The sequence below is a fragment of the Xenopus laevis genome, chromosome 5L, assembly GCF_017654675.1.
Source record: "Xenopus laevis strain J_2021 chromosome 5L, Xenopus_laevis_v10.1, whole genome shotgun sequence".
Classification (NCBI taxonomy): Eukaryota; Metazoa; Chordata; class Amphibia; order Anura; family Pipidae; genus Xenopus; species Xenopus laevis.
In genome coordinates, this window is record NC_054379.1 from 136,932,618 (window position 1) to 136,954,972 (window position 22,355).

At 39.8% G+C, this 22,355-nt stretch overlaps 1 protein-coding gene across 2 annotated transcripts in view; it reads right to left on the reverse strand.

Moving 5' to 3' along the window:
• The window catches only part of gpc5.L (glypican 5 L homeolog), a 102,755-nt gene that overhangs the window by 36,213 nt on the left and 44,187 nt on the right, over positions 1 to 22,355 (reverse strand). For both annotated transcript variants that reach the window (XM_018263913.2, XM_018263914.2), the window contains one exon: positions 14,897 to 15,017. In XM_018263913.2, the coding sequence (XP_018119402.1) occupies positions 14,897 to 15,017 (121 nt within the window). The remainder of the gene's footprint in view (positions 1 to 14,896; positions 15,018 to 22,355) is intronic.

The window sequence follows — 22,355 nt, forward strand, 5'->3', positions numbered from 1 at the left end:
TCTCCCTCTCTCTCAGGGCTGAGCTGGACAGTAGGAGAGGAGCTAGCATTGAATAAGTCACTGGGTGCAAATATAATGCATGCCTTGGGATCACTTATATAGCAGCATCTGCCTAACCCAAGAAACCTCACACATGCCTAACTCACCAGGGATCTACTGAACTCTGCCTTTTAAATGGAAAATAAACTCCTGGAGAATAGAAACGTTAGATAAATCCTACCACCATGTTATGGATTTCACATTATTTGAAGCTATTACATTTACATTTTTTTCGGTTTGCTGTTCCTAGAGACAGGCACCGATATGAAATTAAACAGGACAGGGTGTCAACAGAAAAAGCAGCAATAAAACAGTATAAATGCAGCCAGATAATTCGTTTTTAGGTTACAGTGACCTCGGCAAGCAGATAGCATACCGTATTAAACAGAAAGCCAGAGAGAAAGGATGGCTAATAATTCAAAAGGGCTTGAACTTAACCATTAAAGGGGTCGCTTACATTTAAAATAACTTTTAGTATGATGTAGAGAGTGATATTCTGAGAAAATGTATTATTATTTGCCATTTTTGAGTTATTTGGCTTTTTATTCACCAGCTCTCCAGTTTGCAATTTCAGCAATCTGGTTGCTGGTGTCCAAATGACCCTAACAACCATGCAATGATTTGAAGAAGAGACTGGAATATGATTAGAAGAGGCCTGAATAGAAAGAGAAGTAATACAAATCAGCAATAACAATAGATTTGTAGCCTTACCAAGCATTTGTTTTTTTTAGATTGGGTCAGTGACCCCCATTTGAAAGCTGGAAAGAGTCAGAAGAAAGCAAATAATTTCAAAAACTAAAATATAAAGGGCAATTGAAAAGTTGCTTAAAATTGGCCATTCTATAACATACTAACAGTTAACTTAAAGGTGAACCACCCCTCTAAAAAGGACATGGGCATCTTGTAATCTTGCACTCACTTGTGTGAGCCCGAAAAGCACCGAGATTTTCTGAGATTTCTTATGTATATAGCCAAGCATTAAGGTTGTGGTGCTAGTGATTATGGTCAAGTTCCTGCTGGGCCTGCCCATTATATCAATGCTTGATTTAATATTGGGCCTAGGGCTCCACTCCTACCACCATACAGGCAGAGGCACTGTGCTGTCTAAATAGACAGAGCCAGGACATCCCATGCAACCTAGACATTTTCACCTGCTTTTACATTAGATTTCTTCACAGATAAGACAGGTTTAGCCTTTAATGTTTAGGGCTGGGCTCTGCTCGCTAAAAGAGAATATGGAGTGTAGAAACCTTACCTGTAACAGAAGAACAATGATATAGTGAAAGATAGGGAGCAGTAAAGCCACACATATATTATTCAGCAACTCACAATGCTTATCCCGTTAATGCTGCTATAAATGAGATTTTTTTGAAATTGCGTTGATGCTCAGGAATGGGAGGGTTAGTTGCTGTACTGTTATTACAAGATATTGGGCCTTGCAGCAAACTATTTTTAGGGACCCCAATGTCAGATACGGGTCCCAAAAAATGGACCTGTACAGAAGACGTTAGGCTATTATACCACCTCTCCTCACTCAACCTCTTTATTCTCCCAGTCTTTTCTCAGCATTCTAAACTCTATTACTACATTATTAAGCCTCTTTGTACCCTTAGGGCTCTTACTCATGAGCGTTTTTACCTGCGCTCCCCTGCGTTCCGTTTTTCGGCGTTCAGCCGCAGGGGAGCGCAGGAATAGACGCATTTCATTATTTCAAATGGGGCTGTACTCACACAGGCGCGTGTAGGCGCCGAACGCAGGAAAAATGCAGCATGTTGCGTCTCAACCTGCATTCGGCGCCTACATGCGCCTGTGTGAGTACAGCCCCATTTGAAATAATGAAATGCGTCTATTCCTGCGCTCCCCTGTGGCTGAACGCCGAAAAACGGAACGCAGGTGAGCGCAGGTAAAAACGCTCATGAGTAAGAGCCCTTAAAGAAATAGGGAATGACCATGAAATAGGCCAAATGGTTAGAAGCAAGAGGCCCACTGACATTTAGGCCACTTGGGGACCCCAAGCTCCAAGACATCCTGGTTCATACCCAGAAGGCAGCTTCTTGTCAGTCAGGATTTAAATGATTTAAAAATTAGCCACTATGTGAAACAGGAGGCTATATTTGACAATACATCTGGTTTTTATGCAACCAAAACTTGCCTCCAACGCTGGAATTCAAAAACTTCTACATCCATAAGATGATTTTTGCTTTCCCAGCTGCAAACAAAAAAACCTAATATGCAGGAACAGGAAGATAAAAAGATACCATGTTCTTTAAGCCCTTTAAAACTGAATGGTACCTTGTTTGAAGTCGGTAATCTGTGATGTTTTTCCCATTCTGACTGCAGTGCTTTTGTCACTTCAAGGCACAGTAGATTAATGGCAGTGACAGGGCTAAGACTGAGAGCTGAGGCTGGCTGCAAGGGAAGGGCGAGGATGCACAATCTGTCATTTTGCTTGGGCTGCCTCTATCCCCTGTGATCATGGATAGACACACTAGATGAACTAATTGCTTCACTTCTACAAAACTGTATCATCCTATAAAGACAGTGGCAAACACAACTTTATGATAAAGGCTGAAAACTCATACCTTGCTATTCAGCGCCATAAAATTATAACCCCTAATAAATTAACCTTACACACATTCTTTGGCCTGCACATGCTAAATATGGCCTGTGATACACATATCCTGCCTGGCAGGATAGTTGCAGTTGCATAACTGCAAAGAAATCCCTACCCTGGCACACTGTCTGCCCACTCTCTAAATTCCGTTGCCAACATCCATATGATGAGTCCTCCCTCCAGGCTAGCAGGTAGGAAAGTGACCGAAGAGGGGGTAATTTTATTGCTGCTATGAGGAAGGAGACCCAGTGGTCCGTACCCCCCCCTCATGACTGCGGGGTCTGCTTCCTCAATTTCTGTTCATTGGACATTGGTGAGTATGTTGATTGGACATACACACGGAAACAATATAGCAACTCATACTGCCCATTCAGTCTCATCCAATCAAATCAATTACCTATAATTATCAGCCAACAAATGCCCACCAATGATAATACAAAGCAGTCTCATGTTCTGCCTTTAACATTCCCTCTACAAACCACTAACTCACAATGAGCCCTTGCATGGACTGATGCCATGTAGAGTGGGTCTCAAAGGAAACAGTTTGTCCATTACAGTCAATTCCAATCCAAATGCAAGATTCAGTACATCTGATCCCACCCCCCGTTTACCCTAATGCCTTCTAATAACTCAACCAGCTTCCATTTCAGACCAGGAGATAAATACGGTTTTCCATCTGCTTGTGCCAAGACTATTTACACCCTGTTGTTGAAGAGGAACGGGTACGGCTCCCTCGTTATTGCTGTGCAACTCTGTCTGGCATAGTGCAACTTCAGTAAAGCCCTGGGTTATATCTCACACATCTCATTATCTTTTAAATTGGCTCATGATACAAGGTGTGGTGCCCAGAGGCCTCCAGAACACCATAGGTTTTTATCCACCACGGAGAACTAATGAGCATAATTAGAAATAGCTGCTGGCCTCATTCAGAGAGCTGCGTTACATCTGCCGCTTTCCATAGCTGTCAATTCACACTCTGAGAAACATTATTATCACCACTTCTGCAGAGCTGCCAATATTTTGGATACTATAAAAATAGATTTCAGGTACACTTTGCAGCTGGGTGGGTCCTTCATTAAAAAGCAGAATGCAGTGCCATGTGCAGCTTACAGTGCCATTATGCTAAGGGAATACTCGGAAAATTGCTTTCTAGCCACACTTTCTGTACATTCAGTCGCTCATAAAAACCTAGGACATTTCCAGAGACTAATTTCTTGGAAGACAGGGACTGGAAACATGGACTTTCTTACTTACTTAGCACCACTATGCATTATGGTTCATATCATGGCAATGCTCACGTCAAATTTAGCACCCAATACGGCATAGCTAATTTATAGTGTAACACTCTATGCTTTCAGCCAAATACAACACACACTGGAATACCCATACACAAATACTAAATGCTACCCTGAGTGTAGACATGCAGAGCCATTATCTGATTGAAAATGGCCAAATTGCCTGACCACATTGCTCTGTGTATGGTTCATTTTCAACACAGCAGAAAAAAGAAACTGTAGCTGCTACCAGATGACTTCCATCACAAAACATCACAATGCAAAGGTTAAAGGGGTTGCTCACCTTTGAGTTAACTTTTAGTATGATGTAGAGAGTGATATTCCGAGACAATTTGCAGTTAGTTTTCATTTTTTACTATTTGTGGTTTTTGAGTTATTTAAATTATTATTCAGCAACACTCCTGTTTGCAATTTCAGCAATCCAGTTCCCAGAGTTCAAATTACTCTAGTAACCATGCACTGATTTAAATAAGGGACTGGAATATGAATAGGAAAGGACCTGATTAGCAATGAAAAAACTATGACCTTGTAGCTATATAGAACATTTGTTTTAAGATGGGGTCAGTGACCCCCATTTGTACACTGGAAAGAGTCAAAAGAAAAAACTGTAAAAAAAAAAAATAAATAAATAATGAAGACCAATTTAAAAGTTGCTTAGAATTAGAATTTAGTATAACATACTAAAACTTAACTTATACTCCTTTAAGACGGCATAGAATGTTAAAAGGGGAAATTGCATGACTGTAAAGTGGAAATATTGCATGTAACCCCCCCCCCTCCAATTTATTACATCAGAAGATCTGAAGCACTGGGTTCAAAGTGACCGACAAATTAAGAAGTATAAAGAAATTGTCTTGGGAAACAATGTCTTTCCTTTGTTTTTTAGCATCTGGGTACAAATGCACAAGGGAGAACACAAGAGCACTTTGTAAACCGACGATAACAGACTTTAGATCAGAAAATACACCAAAGATCTTTATATAGTCTCTATCAGCTGGGAGCTGAAGAACCTCTTTCAGAGTCAAGATATTTTGGGACAATGTAATTTTCTATGGAGGAAAACTCACTTAACATACAGTTTAGCCTATAGATTCCAAACTTCTGAGAATACATCTAAAGTTCTATCATCAAACATTGCACTGCGTCATTTATTGGAACAATGCATCACTCATATACCAGTGTTATGCTACAAGTTTTAGGGGGTTATTTACTAAACCTCCAAAGTTTTTTTTACCAATTAATTTGAGTTACTTTATTAATAAATAAGGCAAAATCAGGGATGGGAGTTTGGTCAAGCTTTTTTTTATTGAAACAATGAGATAAAATCAGATTATAGTAAATAACCCCCTTAAACTATGCTGTATAATGTACATATTGTAACACATAAGTGCAATATTGAGTGTTTTAAGGGCTATTTTAATGTACACATGCTCCTATACACTTGTACCTGTTGCCTAAATGCAAGGGGAAGCTTTTTTTCATGCAGTTCATGTGCACTTAAAATCAGGCTTACATTTGTTCCAACATCACTAGCATGGCAATGATAAAAATAATTCAATTGCTAAATGCAAATAGAACTTGCATGTGAATTACCAATTGAATGCCAATTAGCACTGCTGTTTGCTGGCGGTTGCAATAAGCTGAAATTTTGGGACAATTGTTTTATTATATTTAAAGAAACATGGCGACTTGGGTCTGCTTCGATCTTGAATATTGCAATTCTTTATTCCCACAGAGCTAGCACCTGCATGATTACATTTAATAACATATATATATCCATTGTGATGAGATTTGGGGGCAAATTCTATGTAAAAAAATGTCATTAGTTTTTGGGGTAAAGTCTATGTAAAAATGTCATTAGATTTTGGGGGTAAATTCTGTGCAGCCAATGTTATTGGATTTTGGGGTAAACCAATGTGATTGGATTTTGGGGTAAATTCAATGAAACCATTATGGTTGGCTTTTGGGGTAAATTCAGTGGAACCAATGGCAGCTGATTTTTGTGTAGATTCAACTGAACCAAAATAAATGGATTTTGGGATAATTTCAATGGAATCAGTGTGTATTTGCTGTAATGGAACCAAATTATTAGCATTTTGGGGTAAATTCAGTGTAACCAATGTCATCTGATTTTGGGATAAATTCAATGGAACCAATGTAATTGGATTTTGGGATAAATTTAATGAAACCATTGTAATTGGATTTTGTGATAAATTCAATGGAACCAAGGCATTGGATTTTGGGATAAATTCAATGGAACCAATGTCATTGGATTTTGGGATAAATTCAATGGAACCATTGTAATTTTATTTTGGGATAAATTCAACGGAACCAATGTCATTGGATTTTGGGATACATTCAATGGAACCAATATCACTGGATTTTGGGATAAATTCAATAGAAAGAATGTCAATGGATTTTGGGATAAACTCAATGGAACCAATGTCATTAGATTCTGGTGACTGCATCACAGATACTAATAACCTAGATGGATGGCAATCTTCATAGATATTTCAGTGAAAATAAAAATGCACTATATATATATATATATATATATATATATATATATATATATATATATATATATAATAATTACATTAGCTTATATTTCTAGGTACTCACATGCATGACTTAATTTGAACGGTATCAGTCAGTAAAGGCAATGTGCACTCAGTGCTATCAAGTGTCATATGGGACATTTACTGTGTAGTCGCATATTTTACCCTGATTATTTTAACCTAATTAGATTGTGTTAATTAAGCCAACTATATTAATTCCTGCTCATTAACTATTATTTCCCACATATAAAAAAAAATCACGAAGGAGGGACCAGTAAATGAGTACTGAGGCAAACAGGATAAAGCTGGCACAGTATTTATGGTTAAGGGCGTTTGGTAGTGCCTGTTCCATCCCTGCCTGAAACCCAAAAGCGCAAATATTTATAAGCAGACGGGGGAGCAGTGGTGTGGGCCAACACACTGGCAGCAATGAGGCCCAGTAAGTGTGATATATGAGCTCACGCTGTGCTCACTGCACTATTCCCTTCTGTACAAGCCCTCAATCAATGTGCACAGCGGCAAACTGATTATTCTTTCTCCCACATGAGAAGGAAATAGCCTTTGCTTCTGTACTGCAAATTCATCTTTTTGTATACAATAGTAAAGGACATGTGCTGCATGCGAAATCTTGTGAATTCGGCTAAAAATAGAATATAAAAAGGAAAGGCTATGTTCCAACAGCTTGCCATCCTCTTCTGAGAAATCTGACATGTTCTAATCAAGCTGTCTCTCCAATATGGTTCCTCCTGACCTACTGTAGCTCTGCCTTAGCAGTCATTGGAGTTGTGTAGCCATTTCAGTGGCAAGAAGAAGGTGGTTATAACTCCTAAATTGCTGTGCAGTTGCCAATAATTCTACAGTATTTACATTCCGTAGTGTGAGAACTATTAGAAAAAAATATGTTTTGTAAAGGCAAACTGCTCCATGAAATAATTATTTCCATAACTGCATTATTTTGCAAATAAAGGTATGGGACCTGCTGCCCAGAATGGTCGGGACATGGGGTTTTCCTGATAAGGGGTCTGGCTGTAATTTGGATCACCATACCTTAAGTCTACTATAAAAAGACATTTAAATATTAATTAAACCCAATATGACTGTTTTGCCTTTAGTAAGGATTAATTATATCTTAGATTGGATTCAGTACAATGTATTGTTTTAGTATTACAGACTAAAAGGAAATAATATTTTAAAAATGGAATTATTTGCTTATAAAGACTATGGGAGATGGCCTTCCTGTAATTCAGTGCTTTCTGGATAATGGATCTCGTACCTGTATATGGATTTAAATATAAGAACCCAAATATTCATAATATTACGGACCGGTAACACCTTTTCACCCTTCATTGTTCCATTTGGCTTACACGTTTGGGTTGTTAATTCTGCTGTCTGTGATTATGCTCATTCTTTTATAATAATGCAAGAGATTTCAATAGGCTTTTCATGCAGGATGGGTCTCTGTTTGTAGATCTAGAGAGTAAATGTTGATGCCAGAGGGAGAGAGAGATTGAGAGAAATATCAGATCACAAGAAGGTGAGTGGGGAATCAAAGTCAGGCCTCCCTGTAACAGAGTGACCTGTATCCCTTTCAAACATAAATGCCTTACCTTCAAGTCCAGTAGCAATATCATTAACCATTATATCAAGTTTGACAGGTCCCAGCAAGAACGGCTGAGATACCCTCCAGGCAAGAATCCCAAGAATATCCTTCTAAAGCCGCCTTTCATCATTAGGCACTCTATTATGTGTAACACATTATCTAATGACTTGTCCTAACACCCTAACAATGTAGCTTATGTGTTTGTTCCTTGTGTGGCATAATGTCAAATCATCTATTTTCTATTCTCACTGAATAGTCAATGTGTGATCTATTACCAATGAACATATAAGATGTTTAACTGCTGTTTAACTGCTACATTTTTTGCCTTGTTCAACTCAAAAGAAGCAGATGGAATCAGAATAGAATACTACTAAAATTGTATGTGTTACTTAAAGGGAAAAGAAATACACTTATTAAGGCAATATATTTTTTATAAGGTATCCCGTGTAACCGAAGTTCCTTACTCGTTATAAAATTCTACATTCCTCTTTTCAGGTCTGGCATCTTTGTTATATCCAACTGCAACTCCATGTTAAAAGTCATATTACAAAGTCTAAGAGGCTGTTCATCAGCACCCCATCCCATTAGAATGGGGTTGCCAACCCTTTTTTACCCATTAACCAAAAAGTTCCTGGGGGGTAGTAATTAAGGGCTGTGAAACATCCAAGGGGTTGGTAAGAAACATGTTGCTCGCGAGCCATTGGTTAGGAATCGTTGCATTAGACTGTAATATATAAGCATGCACCAAAAGGGAAGCCAGTCTGAACAATACCTGCTATCATGGCACTGCAGTTGGGTACAATAATTTACTGGTACAGGACTTTATATTTAGAGGAGCATAGGCTGGAGCAAGCAGCTGAAGGACTTGATATAATTCCTATTTCTGTGCTAATTTCATGGGGTAAGGGGGGCCTCACCAAAGGTTGGACCCTCAACAAGGACCTTGGACAAAGGCCTGTTCAATCTGAACTGAAAGGGTGAGACAAACCCCACTTGGTTTTCAATAAGAGCTAAAGTAGGTACTAATCATATCTCAACTTCAGATTTGTTTCATGCATTTTTAAAGCCCATCAGTGTCTGTTGATCAGTATATGCAGGACAGAAAATTTGTTCTACATGCACATTTGGGATGAGGAGAGTCTCTTCTTATCTTTGGAATGAAACCAAGTTTTGCTCCAAAATTTCCATTTCAATGCAAAATTTTACAGGCTGAAGTACACCCACAGGGTCAGTGCAAACATTACACCCATATTTGTAGTCGGCAGAGCAATCCTTTACCTGGAGCATTCTTTGTGTAATGATCATGGCTTATTAGAATCTCAGACACGGAGACATTTGTAAATCCCTATGCGCTGTTCTGTCCTGTTTGTATGATGTTAAGTTATGTTTTGTTGCCAGAGAGGCTATCCTTGGCATTCAAATCTGATTTAATCCAACTATTATGCTCACAAAACAAACAGTGGGGCAGCCAGGAGTGACTGAGAGCCAGTCATGCATGAGACACTAACAACTGAATCCAGCATGTAGAGACTGAGATTTTTCTTTCCATTATTAGAATAAAAAAAGGTGTCATTTTAAAGCAACGCTTTCACTTGACAGCAAATAACAGAGCAAACATTGAGAGGAATCTGTTACAAGCCACAGCACATCCCGCACTGGATGTAGAGAGACAGAAATGCAATCTCACAGGGAGTCAAGCACAAAAAAATCTCCATAACCAGCGGCAAGAGATGGAGCTGATCAAGCACTGCCCAACTGGCCGTCGTCTCTGACACGAGTGCTAAATCATCAGCCCACCAGCTCTTACTGATATACAACTCCCAGCAACCCCCAACAGCCAAAAGCTTATCTGTAAGGCTGATGGTTATCATTCAACAACAGCTGAAGAGCCAAGTTCACTTATCCGTGCAACTGTAGCACTCCTTCAGAGATTGCTGGACAGATAATAGGGCAAATTAAGATGAGTTGCACCAATTATTCCTATAAGAAGGTCAGCTCTGCTGTGTGTTTATTTCATTGCTGACAGTGGAGACGAAATCTAATATACACACTCTGTTTCTGGGGGAAGGGGAATACCTAGGCTAATCAGCAAGGAAGTAATTATCTTGAAGTCCCATGACCTTAAAATAGAAGGCATAAGCAATACACAGAAGGGTTACATTTCCGGGCCATGTATGGTCCATGCCCATTCAAATTGCTATTCACTTTTATCAGTACATATCTCTTTATATTTGCTTGTTGCACCAAACTGCCAATTGCAATCACTTTGCTGAATAAGGTGCAAAGTACAGCATTAAAGCATGGACCCAGGGGACACTTGGAATTATCACTTGCCTAGAGATGTGACTTTCAAAGCTCCCTATGGGTGTTGCACATACATGCACTGCATTGTGGGTTAAAAACTTGCAATTTTGCACCTTGAACTTACTTTGAAAATAATAAATACTTCCATGAATTTTACTTTTCTAGCCTATATAATATAAATGCATATGGGTGAGCACAGAACATTCCTTCAGGCAGAGTCCCTTTATAGTTTGAGGTGCAATTCTTTTTCATATAAAGGAAAATACAAAACAACTTGTACTGTATATTGTATTCTACTGTCCATATTATCAACTTTCTTAGTGCCATGTGATGCATATTTAGATACATATTTAGTGCATAACTTCCTGCAAAGTGTATAAAACCAACAATACAATGTATGGCAATCACCAACTGATTACGATATGGCTGTACAAATACAATATCTTCTGTGATGTGGCCTTTATGTATGCTTCTAGAAACAAAATTACTGACAAGACTCCATGCAAGGGAGAACCCCTGCATGTTTATTACAGATGTCTGATGAAGGGGCGTGTCCCCGAAATGTTACAACGCAGGGGATCTCCCCGCTTGCATGGAGTTGTGTGTGCCGGTAATCTTGACTTGGAGAAGCATTTGTTTAAGCCCCCACTTAGATAATAGTATAATAAAAAATATCTACCATAGCAAACAAGTGTTTAGACCTTCAAACTAGGCTTCCAGAAGTATCTGGCAGAAGAAATGTGAATTCCAACCCTTATTGACCCTAGCTGGGTCCCCACCGACTGTTTGTTCTGCTCAAGGGTTGCCAGCTAAAAGCTGGGGAACTAATGTTGTTCCTCAATTTGATCAGCGGGAGGACTTAAGTTAATATATTTTATACTATTTTAACAAACTAGAATAGTCATGCTTGTGCAGTGATGACGCCACTGGTCTGAGCTGGCGAAAGGCAAGTCTGGCGAATGAGGTAACATTCGGTAAAATTTGCGGAGTTACGTCCGTTCGCCTGAGCGAAAATTCGCCTGGTGTTAGAGTGCGAAGCAACATTAGCATTTATCTCCTTCGCTAGCAAAGTGACACCTGCGCACGCCCCTAAGAAAATCGGCGACGTTCCGAAATGACGTCACGCTGGCAAATTTTCGCTAGCATTAGTCACTTCGCCTTTGGTGGAATCTGCCCCCAGGGATCTTATGTGGAAATCAGGAAGTGGTCTCAAAGTAGAGTCCTGCAGTGGGTACCCTGCGGGATAAGGGTGGGATTTTCATGTGCGGGTATAGATGCAGGTCTGTGGGTTGCAGGTTGGGTTGTGGGTCTCATCTAAATTTCTTATCTTATGTTATATTGTCTATATTTTACAAACTTTTTTCTGACCCGCCTACTTTTGTTGATGTCACTTCTGGTTTGCAGCAACATCTTCCAACTTCCTGTTTAATGGTGTTTGGCCGGTTGCGGATAAGGCAGATGCGGGTCGGGTAGCGGATTAAAGTGGGTAAATATGCGGGTTGCGGTTCGGGTCGCGGGCTGCAGATTCAGGTCCTGGTCTTGTAAATTGGTTCCACGCAGGACTCTATCTCAAAGCACCCGATTGGCATGAAATTTAGCCTTAACATCATTAATACAATGAACTTGGCCAGCTAATAGGTAAAATTATTTCTGTTTCCTCTGCCTTTGGTAATCCTTTCTCCTATCCTGGCAGTAATCTTGTCTAGTCCTGGCCCTGCTTATATGCTGCCTTTTCTAAACTAGTGCCTGGACAAAGAACATTGTGTTGTTAACCCCATGTGTGCTAAACCTTGGATGCTGTCTTACCTGCCTGTGAGCCTAATTGCACTATAACCTTGCTTGTGCCAGTACTTATCCTTTATGTGACTCAATAAAGTGTAATATCGTTTGTTTTACACAACTCAGCCCACTCCTTGGTCTCTATTGTCAGTGCCCACCTTAGACCCAGCTGTGGCCCCTTGATCATAACATTCAGATAGCAGCCTTGTCTTCTGCTGTTTCTCTATTTTAACATAATGCAGCAGAGACATCCATGATATACCAACAATCACATGGTTAAATGGTACAGAAGAGGCTTAGATGTATTGATAGTGCATAGACATTGGCAATAAATCTGGAGTGTGAAATCACCAGGGAAGGTGAGTCAGACTTCTTGAGCTTTGATGTTTCATAAGATACTTGTATAAATTATGATCAAACAGTCTGAGCTATTTATGTCATTAAGGAGGAAAACATTGAGGCATTAATCAGTATTCTGTCTGGGAATAAACAGGCAGCTCATGTAGGGACCTCAAGCAGTCTGTCATTGGAATCAGTGAGTCTCCTAGGAATTCAGCTTGTTAGGGCTCAGCTGAGTGATGGAGTGGGAGCTGCTTAGGAAATAAGATTGTTCATCCAGAGGCTTGAGAAAGAAGGTGGCAAATTGTAAACTGTTGAGCTGTATATCTCTCTGAAGCATCTAAGTGGCGACAAAGACTGCAAGTAATGGATATTAATTTATAGACTGTGTCTGTCCAGCACCTGCTGATAAAATGATTCTTTGTGGCAACATTTCTGTATGTGAATATACAGCTCTGAATGACATTTGACCCAATTGCTGCCACTAAAAGGAGTGGTTCACTGTTAAGTTTTAGTAGTTGTAGAATGGCTTATTCTAAGCAAAATTTTAATTGGCCTTCATTTTTTTAAAATCATTTTTTGAATTATTTGCCTACTTCTCCTAACTCTTTCCAGCTTTCAAATGTGGGTCACTGACCCCATCTTAAAACAAATGCTCTGTAAGCCTACAAATTTATTGTTATTGCTTCTTTTTATTACCAATCTTTCTATTTAGGGCCTGTCCTATTTATATTACAATTTCTTATTCAAATCAGGGCATGGCTGCTAGGGTAATTGGGGTAGAGTCCTGCGCGGGTCCATTTTTTGGAACCCGTACCCGACCCGTACCCACAACCTGCAATCCGCAACCCGGACCTGCATTCTTACCCGCTTGGACCCGCTACCCAACCCGCAAGTACCTTATCCGCAACCAGGGACCCACTGACCATCAAGAATCAGGAAGTGCTGTCATTGTAAACCAGAAGTGACGTCATCGGAAGTAGGCGTGATCAGAAAAAAGGGGGTAAAACAGGAAGTGCTCATTGTAAACTGGAAGTGACATCATCGGAAGTAGGCATGATTAGAAAAAAGGAGTAAAAAAAAATCCCTATTGAGAAGACCCGTGGCTCAACACGCAAAGCTGCAGAACTGCTGACCCACGTCTATACCCGCACCTGGAACGTATTTTATACCCACAACCCGCAGGGTACCGCAGGTTTTGGGGCAGGTTTTGGGGCCATCGCAACCAGATTGCTGAAATGGCAAACTGAAGAGATGCTGGATAAAAATTACTCAAAAACCACAAATAATAAAAAATGTAAACCAAGTGCAAATTGTCTCAAATTGTCTCTGCATCATATGAAAAAATAATTTAAACGTGAACTAGCCCTTTACAAACTAAATCTACTTAATTCTGTATAGCTTATCTGCTATGCAAATGTGAGCCCTACATGGTGCTGGGTGGTAGCTGCCACCAATACAAAAGAGTTGTAGGTATATGCTCCTAAAATCTGGGGACACCTATCATGACAAATAGCAGCAAATTTGTATCCCAAGGGCGCAAACATCATTTCAAATGGCAAGAGCCGGAAGTCAAATCATCTGGACTTTTTAGTGCAATTTTGCATGATTTGCATCAAAAAACACGTGCAAGTGTGTTCATTTGAAAAGCATCAACTGCAATTGCCTTTGGTGACAGATCACAGATATCCGGGTTCCAGGAAACACCTCTGTTGAGGTTAGGCAATATTACTGCTCTCTTGGCTTCACAGGGATATGACCACTAGCCTTTACGTAAGTGCCCGTTTGGTATGATTTTCGGACCGTGTGTGGAGAGTCCCGACATTTTTCGTCCGGCAGAGATCGGTCATTTGGTCGATCGGACGGGTTAAAAGATTTCTGTCGGCTGCGGGTAATATCTCTGAATGTATTGCCGATCGTACGATTTTCAGTGGGAGACTGTCACTAGCTTTTGTCGGACATAACTTTCATACGATTGCTGTCAGGGACAGAACATTGGCTGTTCTTTTGTACTTTATTTGATCTGAATGGTTAGTGGCAGGTCGGGAGATGGGGAAGTCTGATCGTACGTTGATTCGTACGATCGGATCTTTGCGTCTGTGGCCATCTTAAAACTCACCACCGCAACTTGCATCTGATGAGCTTTTAGTTCTGCTTTAAAAAGCCAATGTGTGTATCTCAGTTGCTGAGAAATCTGATGTTAAATTAACTATACATTGAGATGATAAATGTACGGGGGGGGTAACATTTATCATCTCAATGTATAGTTTATTTAACAATCAGATTTCAGAGTCTACAGGATATATCTATTGGGTTCCTGTTATTCCCTGTCTAGAATAAAAGAAAGATGATTATGAGGATCTCTTACCTGGATAAAATGAGTCAGCCTGTTGATGACATTGGCGATAAGAACATTGTGCCCTCTGACCTTCACTTCAGGGTTTTTTGCTTGAGCTTTGAACTCATTGGAGACGACTACATTTGCATAACTACAAAATAAAAAAAAGAGCGTGAGTGCCTAGCCAAGAGTTTAAGCCCTATAGACTCACATAATTATTTAGTTCAAGAATATATGCATTTAGTATCTGAAGGTAGGCAGATCCCAAATTGTACAAAATGCTACCAAACCAAATCTTAGCCTGTGCTCAATGATACATTAGATAACAGAAGAATCTTATTCTGTGCACAGTAGTATGGCACACTGGGAGACAGTACAGTCCCAATTTCTATGTAATATTACTGTATGCTTGGTGACAGTACAAAGAAAATATCAATCTCCATGTAGGTAACAGTACAATATAATCTCGGCCTCTATGCAATGTTTTTGTACTTAAAGTGACAGAGTGCTATAGAATAGAGCACAAGAGAATCTCAATATACATGTGATAGAACTATACATTAGTTTTCGGTACAACAGAATCTCAATCTACATGTGATAGGGTTGTACATTAGATCCCGGTAAAATATAATCTCAATCTACATACAGCAGTACTGTACATTATTTTCCAGTACAATAGAATTTCAATCTATACACAGCAGTACTGTACTCTCAATCTAAATGCAGTTGTACTGTACATTGGTTCCCAGTACAATAGAATCGCAATCTACACGCAGTAGTACAGTACATTGGTTTCGGGTACAATAGAATCTCAATCTATATGCAGTAGTACTGTACATTAGTTCTCAGTACAATAGAATCTCAATCTACACGCAGTAGTACTGTACATTGGTTCCCAGTACAATAGAATCTCAATCTCCAAGCAGTATGACAATACATTATTTGATGGTACAATAGAATCTAATTTACATTAGCTCACACTACAACCAAATCTCTATCTCCATACAATATTACTATAAAAGAGTTGATGGTACAATAGAATCTCAATCTCCAAGCAGTATTACAATACATTATTTGACGGTACAAAATAATCTCATTTACTCTTTTTTATTAAGTCACAATACAACCGAATCTCAATCTCCATACAATATTACTAGAATACAATAGAATCTGTCTCTGTGATGAAGTATTGTACATTAGAGGCAATACAATAGAATCTCATTCTCCATTCCCTATTACTGTACATTAGGTTATGTTACAATTCAATTATAGTCTCTGTGTAGTATTAATGTACATTAGGTGGCACTGCTTAGAGGCAGATTCTGTAGTACAGGTAATGGGGTCTGTTATCCAGAATGCTTGAGACCTGGGTTTTCCAGATAACAGATATTTCTGTAATTTGGATCTACTAGAAAATCATTTAAACTGTAAATAAAACAAATAGGATTGTTTACCTCCAATATGGATTAATTATATCTTTACTGGGATCAAGTACAAGGAACTGTTTTATTAATTTTTTTTAGCATTTTGAATTATTTCAATAATAATAATAATAATAATTGTCTATGGAAGATGGCCTTCCTGTAATTTGGAGCTTTCTGGATAACATGATTCTGGGTAACAGATCCCATAGCTGAATTCTTTTTGTACCTTAGGTGACAGTATCATCTCAATCTCCACACGATTTTACTATACATGAGGCTCCTTAAAATATCCGTTTCAATACAACATTATTGCCCATTAAGGGACAGTTAATAGAATATTAAAGTGAATGCAATGCTAGTGCACTTTAAGAGACAGGAATTGCCAATTGTTCTATAGTGAGATGCAGAGCAGAGAGTTAAGGACTCCCACAATTTATAGCACTGCGGCAACAAAAGAGTAAAATCAATTTTGGAGAGAAGGGGAAGGACCTGCTCAGGGTAGCAGTGTGGTAAGCCTGGCCCTTTCAGTCCACATAAAACATCCTGTAAGGATCAATGGTATTAATTCTGGGCCTATAATTATTCCTGCAGTGAATTGAGACTGAGCAAGGACAGTCTTATTATTCATCCTTCTGAGGTCAACGGGAGGTAAAGGCACATCTGCCCCCAAAGAGCTAATGCAGAGATAATAGCACAGAGCCCTGAACCCCGCAGTCTATTCAGCACTGCAGCCACTGTGCATATATATATATATATAAATATACATTGGAGCCATTTAGCTTTCACATGGAACAAGAAATACATCAGTCGCCCAGGAAACTCCATGTTAAATGACCACCATTCAGGCAATGTGTGATTTAATCTTTTGATTAGGGAGCTCTCCCACTTATTCTAATAAAAAGATGGTGAGCATTTAACTCTGAAACCCCATAACAGATAAGCAGTCAACGAGGGTACAGCAAGAGGCTGGCAATGAACTTACAGGGTGGTGCTGTGAATTATACCCATCCAATGATAATTACAATTATGGTTTTTAGCGTTAGGGGACCCACCAAAACATGGTTGTGTAATGGGGGCAGTGGGCTTGGCATTCAATTATATCACATCACTGAACCCCTGGGAATGCGACGGATGTAATCCAAGAAAACAAATGGGATGGATGTGCACTGTAAACAGGGTTATGTAATAATAGGTGCAAAGTTCGCCCCAGTTCTGTTAACCAAGTGATGCCCAGCTAGTGGCTAGCAAGCAACATTTTGATTACCAACCCCTTGAATGTTGCTCTCAGTGGTCTTAAAGCAGGTGCTTATTTTTGAATTCTAGTTTTGGAGGCAAGTTTTGGTTCCATAAAATCCCTGTGTATTGCCAAACAGAGCCTCCTGTAGACTGCCACTCCACACAGGAATTGTTATTATAAAAGTGCAATTACATTAATTAATCAAACATAACACATCAGCAAATTAAAATGCCACAAACCCACCCATACACCCTCCTGCCCGTAGAGTCCATCCCTCCATAGGCAATAGTCCAAAACCCTCCGCCAAGCCACCAATTCACAAGGACAAACTTGTAAAGTCTTGTTTTTGTCCATATGTCCTTTATACCATCCAAACACGAAAATAATATCCAAATTCCCCCTCTCTCTTCTAAAATTGCATGAAAAACAAAAGAAGGCATTTGCAGGACATACTGTACCTCTCTTCTGTGCTGTGCAATATCTCTGCCATCAACCTGAGGATAAAAGCCACTCCACATAGGGGCTAGCAAATAGACAATCACCACAGGGACTTTTTTAATGCTAGTGTTGCCCCCAACTTTTTACATTTGAATGTGGCTAATGGGTAAAAAAGGTTGGGGACCCCAATAATTTACCTATATTAACCAATGAGCAGTTAGCACTTATTAGATTGTTGTTAGTTACTAGAAATGAAAAAAAAAACTTTGTGCCTGTTATTACATCACCCACTACTATTTCTGATGTTGTTTTATGAATTTGTGACGTATCCGTTACTGCTATTTCTATCCCATACCAAATCGGCTTATTGTGAACTGTATGTGTCAAACCTCCTAGCATTAATGATCGTACAGCAGTCGAGTCGGATGTAGATAACTTGGGTCTCCTTCTTATAGGAAGTCACTAAATTTTCCATTATTTACACTCAGTGGCCCCCAGTGAGCCCTCACTCGCCGCTGTTGCTAGTGTGTCTCGCCGACATAATGAAACAGTCACCAGAATAGTAATAGAAGCCTTCCCACAGCCACGGCATTGCTGCTTACAGTACCAGTCAAGAGCATATTTATTGATTGGAGAGAAGCAGATTCCTAATGTGCACTAATTTACCTCGATCGGCCTGTCGGATTATGCTGAGCGCAGCACTCTTCTGAAATAGCAGCACTTTAGCAGCACTGCAATGTCCCTTGCGCTCACAAGAAAATAATGTCCCCTTAATGGCACAGCACAGGGAGTTTATTGGGGAGGAGATGACACTTTCCTTAATGACCTCTAGACATCAGTACCCTAAGGAATAAACAGTAGACAAGAACTGGGAATGTGCACAGCAACCAAGCACTGGGGGTTGCAGAGGCAGCAGCTACGTCTCCTTTTGTATAGACTGAACAGAAAAGCAGTGTCTTAATGGTATGTCCAACCTGTCAACCTCTAGTAGTTGAACTACAACTCCCAGAATTCTCCAGCCAAACTTATACTGGACCTTCCTGGGTTATAATCGGTGTTACAGTTAGAGAAGTAATGAAAGAAACATGGACCTCGTTTGAGGTGATTGTAATTAATAAGCTGCTGGCCTCCATCCGTTGTTTGAACTGCCGTGGCACCCAGAATCCCACCAAATTCTTCCAGGAGATGCACTTGTTTAGTCCATGAAAGAGGAAGGTAAGGGCTTCTGGGTATTGCAAAGACAATAACAACACATGCAGGGAAATTCAGCCAAAACAACAACAGTGCAGTAAAATTCCATTATATTGATTACACTGTGCTTTCCTCATGCTTGGATATGTTTATTTAAAGAGGTAAAAAACAAGGCCATTCTTTAAAGTATATAGCCTATAGACCTTAGCACAATAAGCTTTTAATTGGCATTACCCCTAAATTGCCAGGCCGTCTGCATGTTGGCTGTCCCTAGCCTTGTCTCGCACAGGCAGTTGGCAAAGAATGGAAGACAAATTCTTTGTGCTTTATTTTATGAAAGACAAGACTGCCCTCTACTGTCATTACATATGCTCTGCACTGAGAGCTATTGTATTATTGGTTAATTTGAGCAAGGGGCATCCCAAGCTATACAATCGGATTTACACCCAACTTGCTCAGACAAACTTAACCATGTGCATAATTTCTGTAAAAACAAACAGTACAGGTATGGGATCCAGAAAGCTCCGAATTACAGGAAGGTCGTACCCATAGACTCCATTTTAATGAAATAATTAAAAATGTTAAAACGTATTTCCTTTTTGTAATAAGAAAAAAGCACATTATACTTGATCCTAGCTAAGATATACAGTAATTAATTCTTTTTGGTGGGAAACCAATCCTATTGGGTTTATTAGAAGTTTATAATGATTTTTAGCAGACTTGAGGTGTGGAGTAGGCTTGGGCGAACTTGACCCGTTTCGTTAAAAATTTGCAGCCAGTGAAATGTCGCTGTCGCCCGTTAAAGTCTATGGGTGTCAAAAAACTTTTGACGCACTGCAAAATAATTTTTATTTTGATGCACGACGCCATATAAGTTTATGGGCGTCATTTCCGCATTGAAACAAGGTGAAAAAATGTGCCCATCCCTAGTGTGGAGTAGTGATGTGTGGGTCGGGTTTTCTTGACCCGCACCTGCCCACAACCCGACCTCCCACCACCCGCGCCCACCCGAGCCAACTTCTGGGTCTCTTTTATAGAACAGCGCCGCCCCGCCAATGACGTCACAAATGGGCCGAGAGGCGGGTGTCTATAAAAATTCAACCTGGATGTCGGAAGCGGCATTTGGAAAGTCGTGCAAAAGAGCGTGCCAGGTCGTCCCGAACTAGCGATAAGCAGAAAGATCCCTTATCTGGAAAACCCCAGGTAATGAGCATTTTGGACCCTTACCCATGTACTGAGATTTGCTCTCATCTCCAAACATAGCAACAACCAATGCAGTGCAGTGTAAAAGCAAACCCTGCACGTGCGAGGAGCTCAGTGCAGACAGTACATGCAGTGCTCTACACCATGACATGACCTCCTGTGGGTAGTTGTCTGCAACATTTGTGGATTTAGGCAGCTTTCTGCAACAGTTTCCCCAATGGGTAGTGCAGTACAATAGTGCCACCTGTAGATAAATCTGTGCAACTGTACCTCAATTGAGTATCTTAATTTGGTGGCATATGATACCAAATGCCGACATTGGTGCAGGTATGGGACCTGTTATCCATAATACTTGGGACATGGGTTTTCCGGATAACTGATATTTCCATAATTTGGATCTTCATACCTTAAGTCTACTAAAAAATAATTTAAATATAAAATAAACTCAATAGGCTTGCTTTGCCTCCAATCAGGATTAATTATATCTTAGTTTGGATCAAGTAAAAGGTACTGCTTTATTATTAAAGCGAACCAGGGAATTCTTTTTAAACATCAGAATTATTTGGATGAAATTAAGTCTATGGGAGATAGCATTCCCGTAATTCAGAGCTTTCTGTATAACAGGTTTCTGGATAACGGATCCCATACCTGTATTACCAAACTACAACGTATTTGTTTGCAGTTGGGTAATACTTATTTCAGCGCCCTTCTTGGGTATCATAATCCACCAGGACACATGTACAGTTGCCTATAGAGTGGGCTGAATAGCCAGAATATCCCCTTGTGTCTTTGCTTGTGCACTTACCTGCATGTGCAAATATGACTGCTGTATGTTAACAGAAGCAGAATGAGACCATCCATATACAAAGTTTTCTGAAGGCTTTCCTTCTGCTTGCTGGTGTGATACAGATCTTTCGTAGGAATATTTTCCTGTTTCTGTCACTTGTTTTGCTTCCTGGCTGACACCTCCTGTGACTGCTTTTGGGACTGACTTTCTGCTCTTACCTATAACCTGAACCAGTAGCTGTCTATCACTATCCTCCACCTGATCCAATACTTTTCTTTATTTTCTGACTTCTCTTGATTGCTTACAGCTGCATTTTCTGTGCTGCTATCTGCCAACGAATTCACTAACACTCCCTTGCCTCCCTGTTTACACACAAAGCATTTAACCCTGACTTTCGGCCTTCCTTGGCTGAAGCATTTGGAGCATTCAGTGGTAAAGTACCTGTGGGACCGTAATCCAGAATGCTCGGGACTCTGATAACAGATCTTACTGTAATTTGGATCTTCATACCTGAAGTCTCCAATAAATCATGTAAATCATGGTTTTGCTTCCAATAAGGATTAATTATATCCTAGTTGGGATCAAGTAAAGGGTACTGTTTTATTATAACAGAGAAAAAGGAAATCATTTTTAAAAATGTTGATTATTTGGATACAATGGAATCTATGGGAGATGGCCTTTCCATAATTTAGAGATATAGCGGGTTTCTGGATAACAGACCCCCATACCTGTATATCTTGCAAAAAATTATATATTGCATAATTGATGTTGATAGAATTGAAAGACATTGTCATGGGAAGAAATAGAGGGCAAAATGTATCTTATTCCATGTCCTGAAAATGTATCTTATTCCATGTCCTGAGTTTCCCATTCTGCAATGGCGCCTTACCGTGACTGTGCCCCCTAAACCACTTCACATGCCCAGCTACTAGGCTTGCCAATCACTTGGCTCAATTCAATACACTTTAATCTTAATTGTTGCCCTTTCAACTCTCAAAAAATCAATTTAAGCAGACTTGAGATATTATACAGATGCGCTAGCAGAAAAACAGAGTATGTCCCCTTTAATGAAATAAAGTCAGTAGATGTGATTTATGTACAATGATATCACATGGTGAACAGAACACATGAGTAGTGTACATATGGCCACTAGTGATGTGCGGGTCGAGAATTTCTTGACCCGCACCCGACCCTAACCCGCCTGCTCCC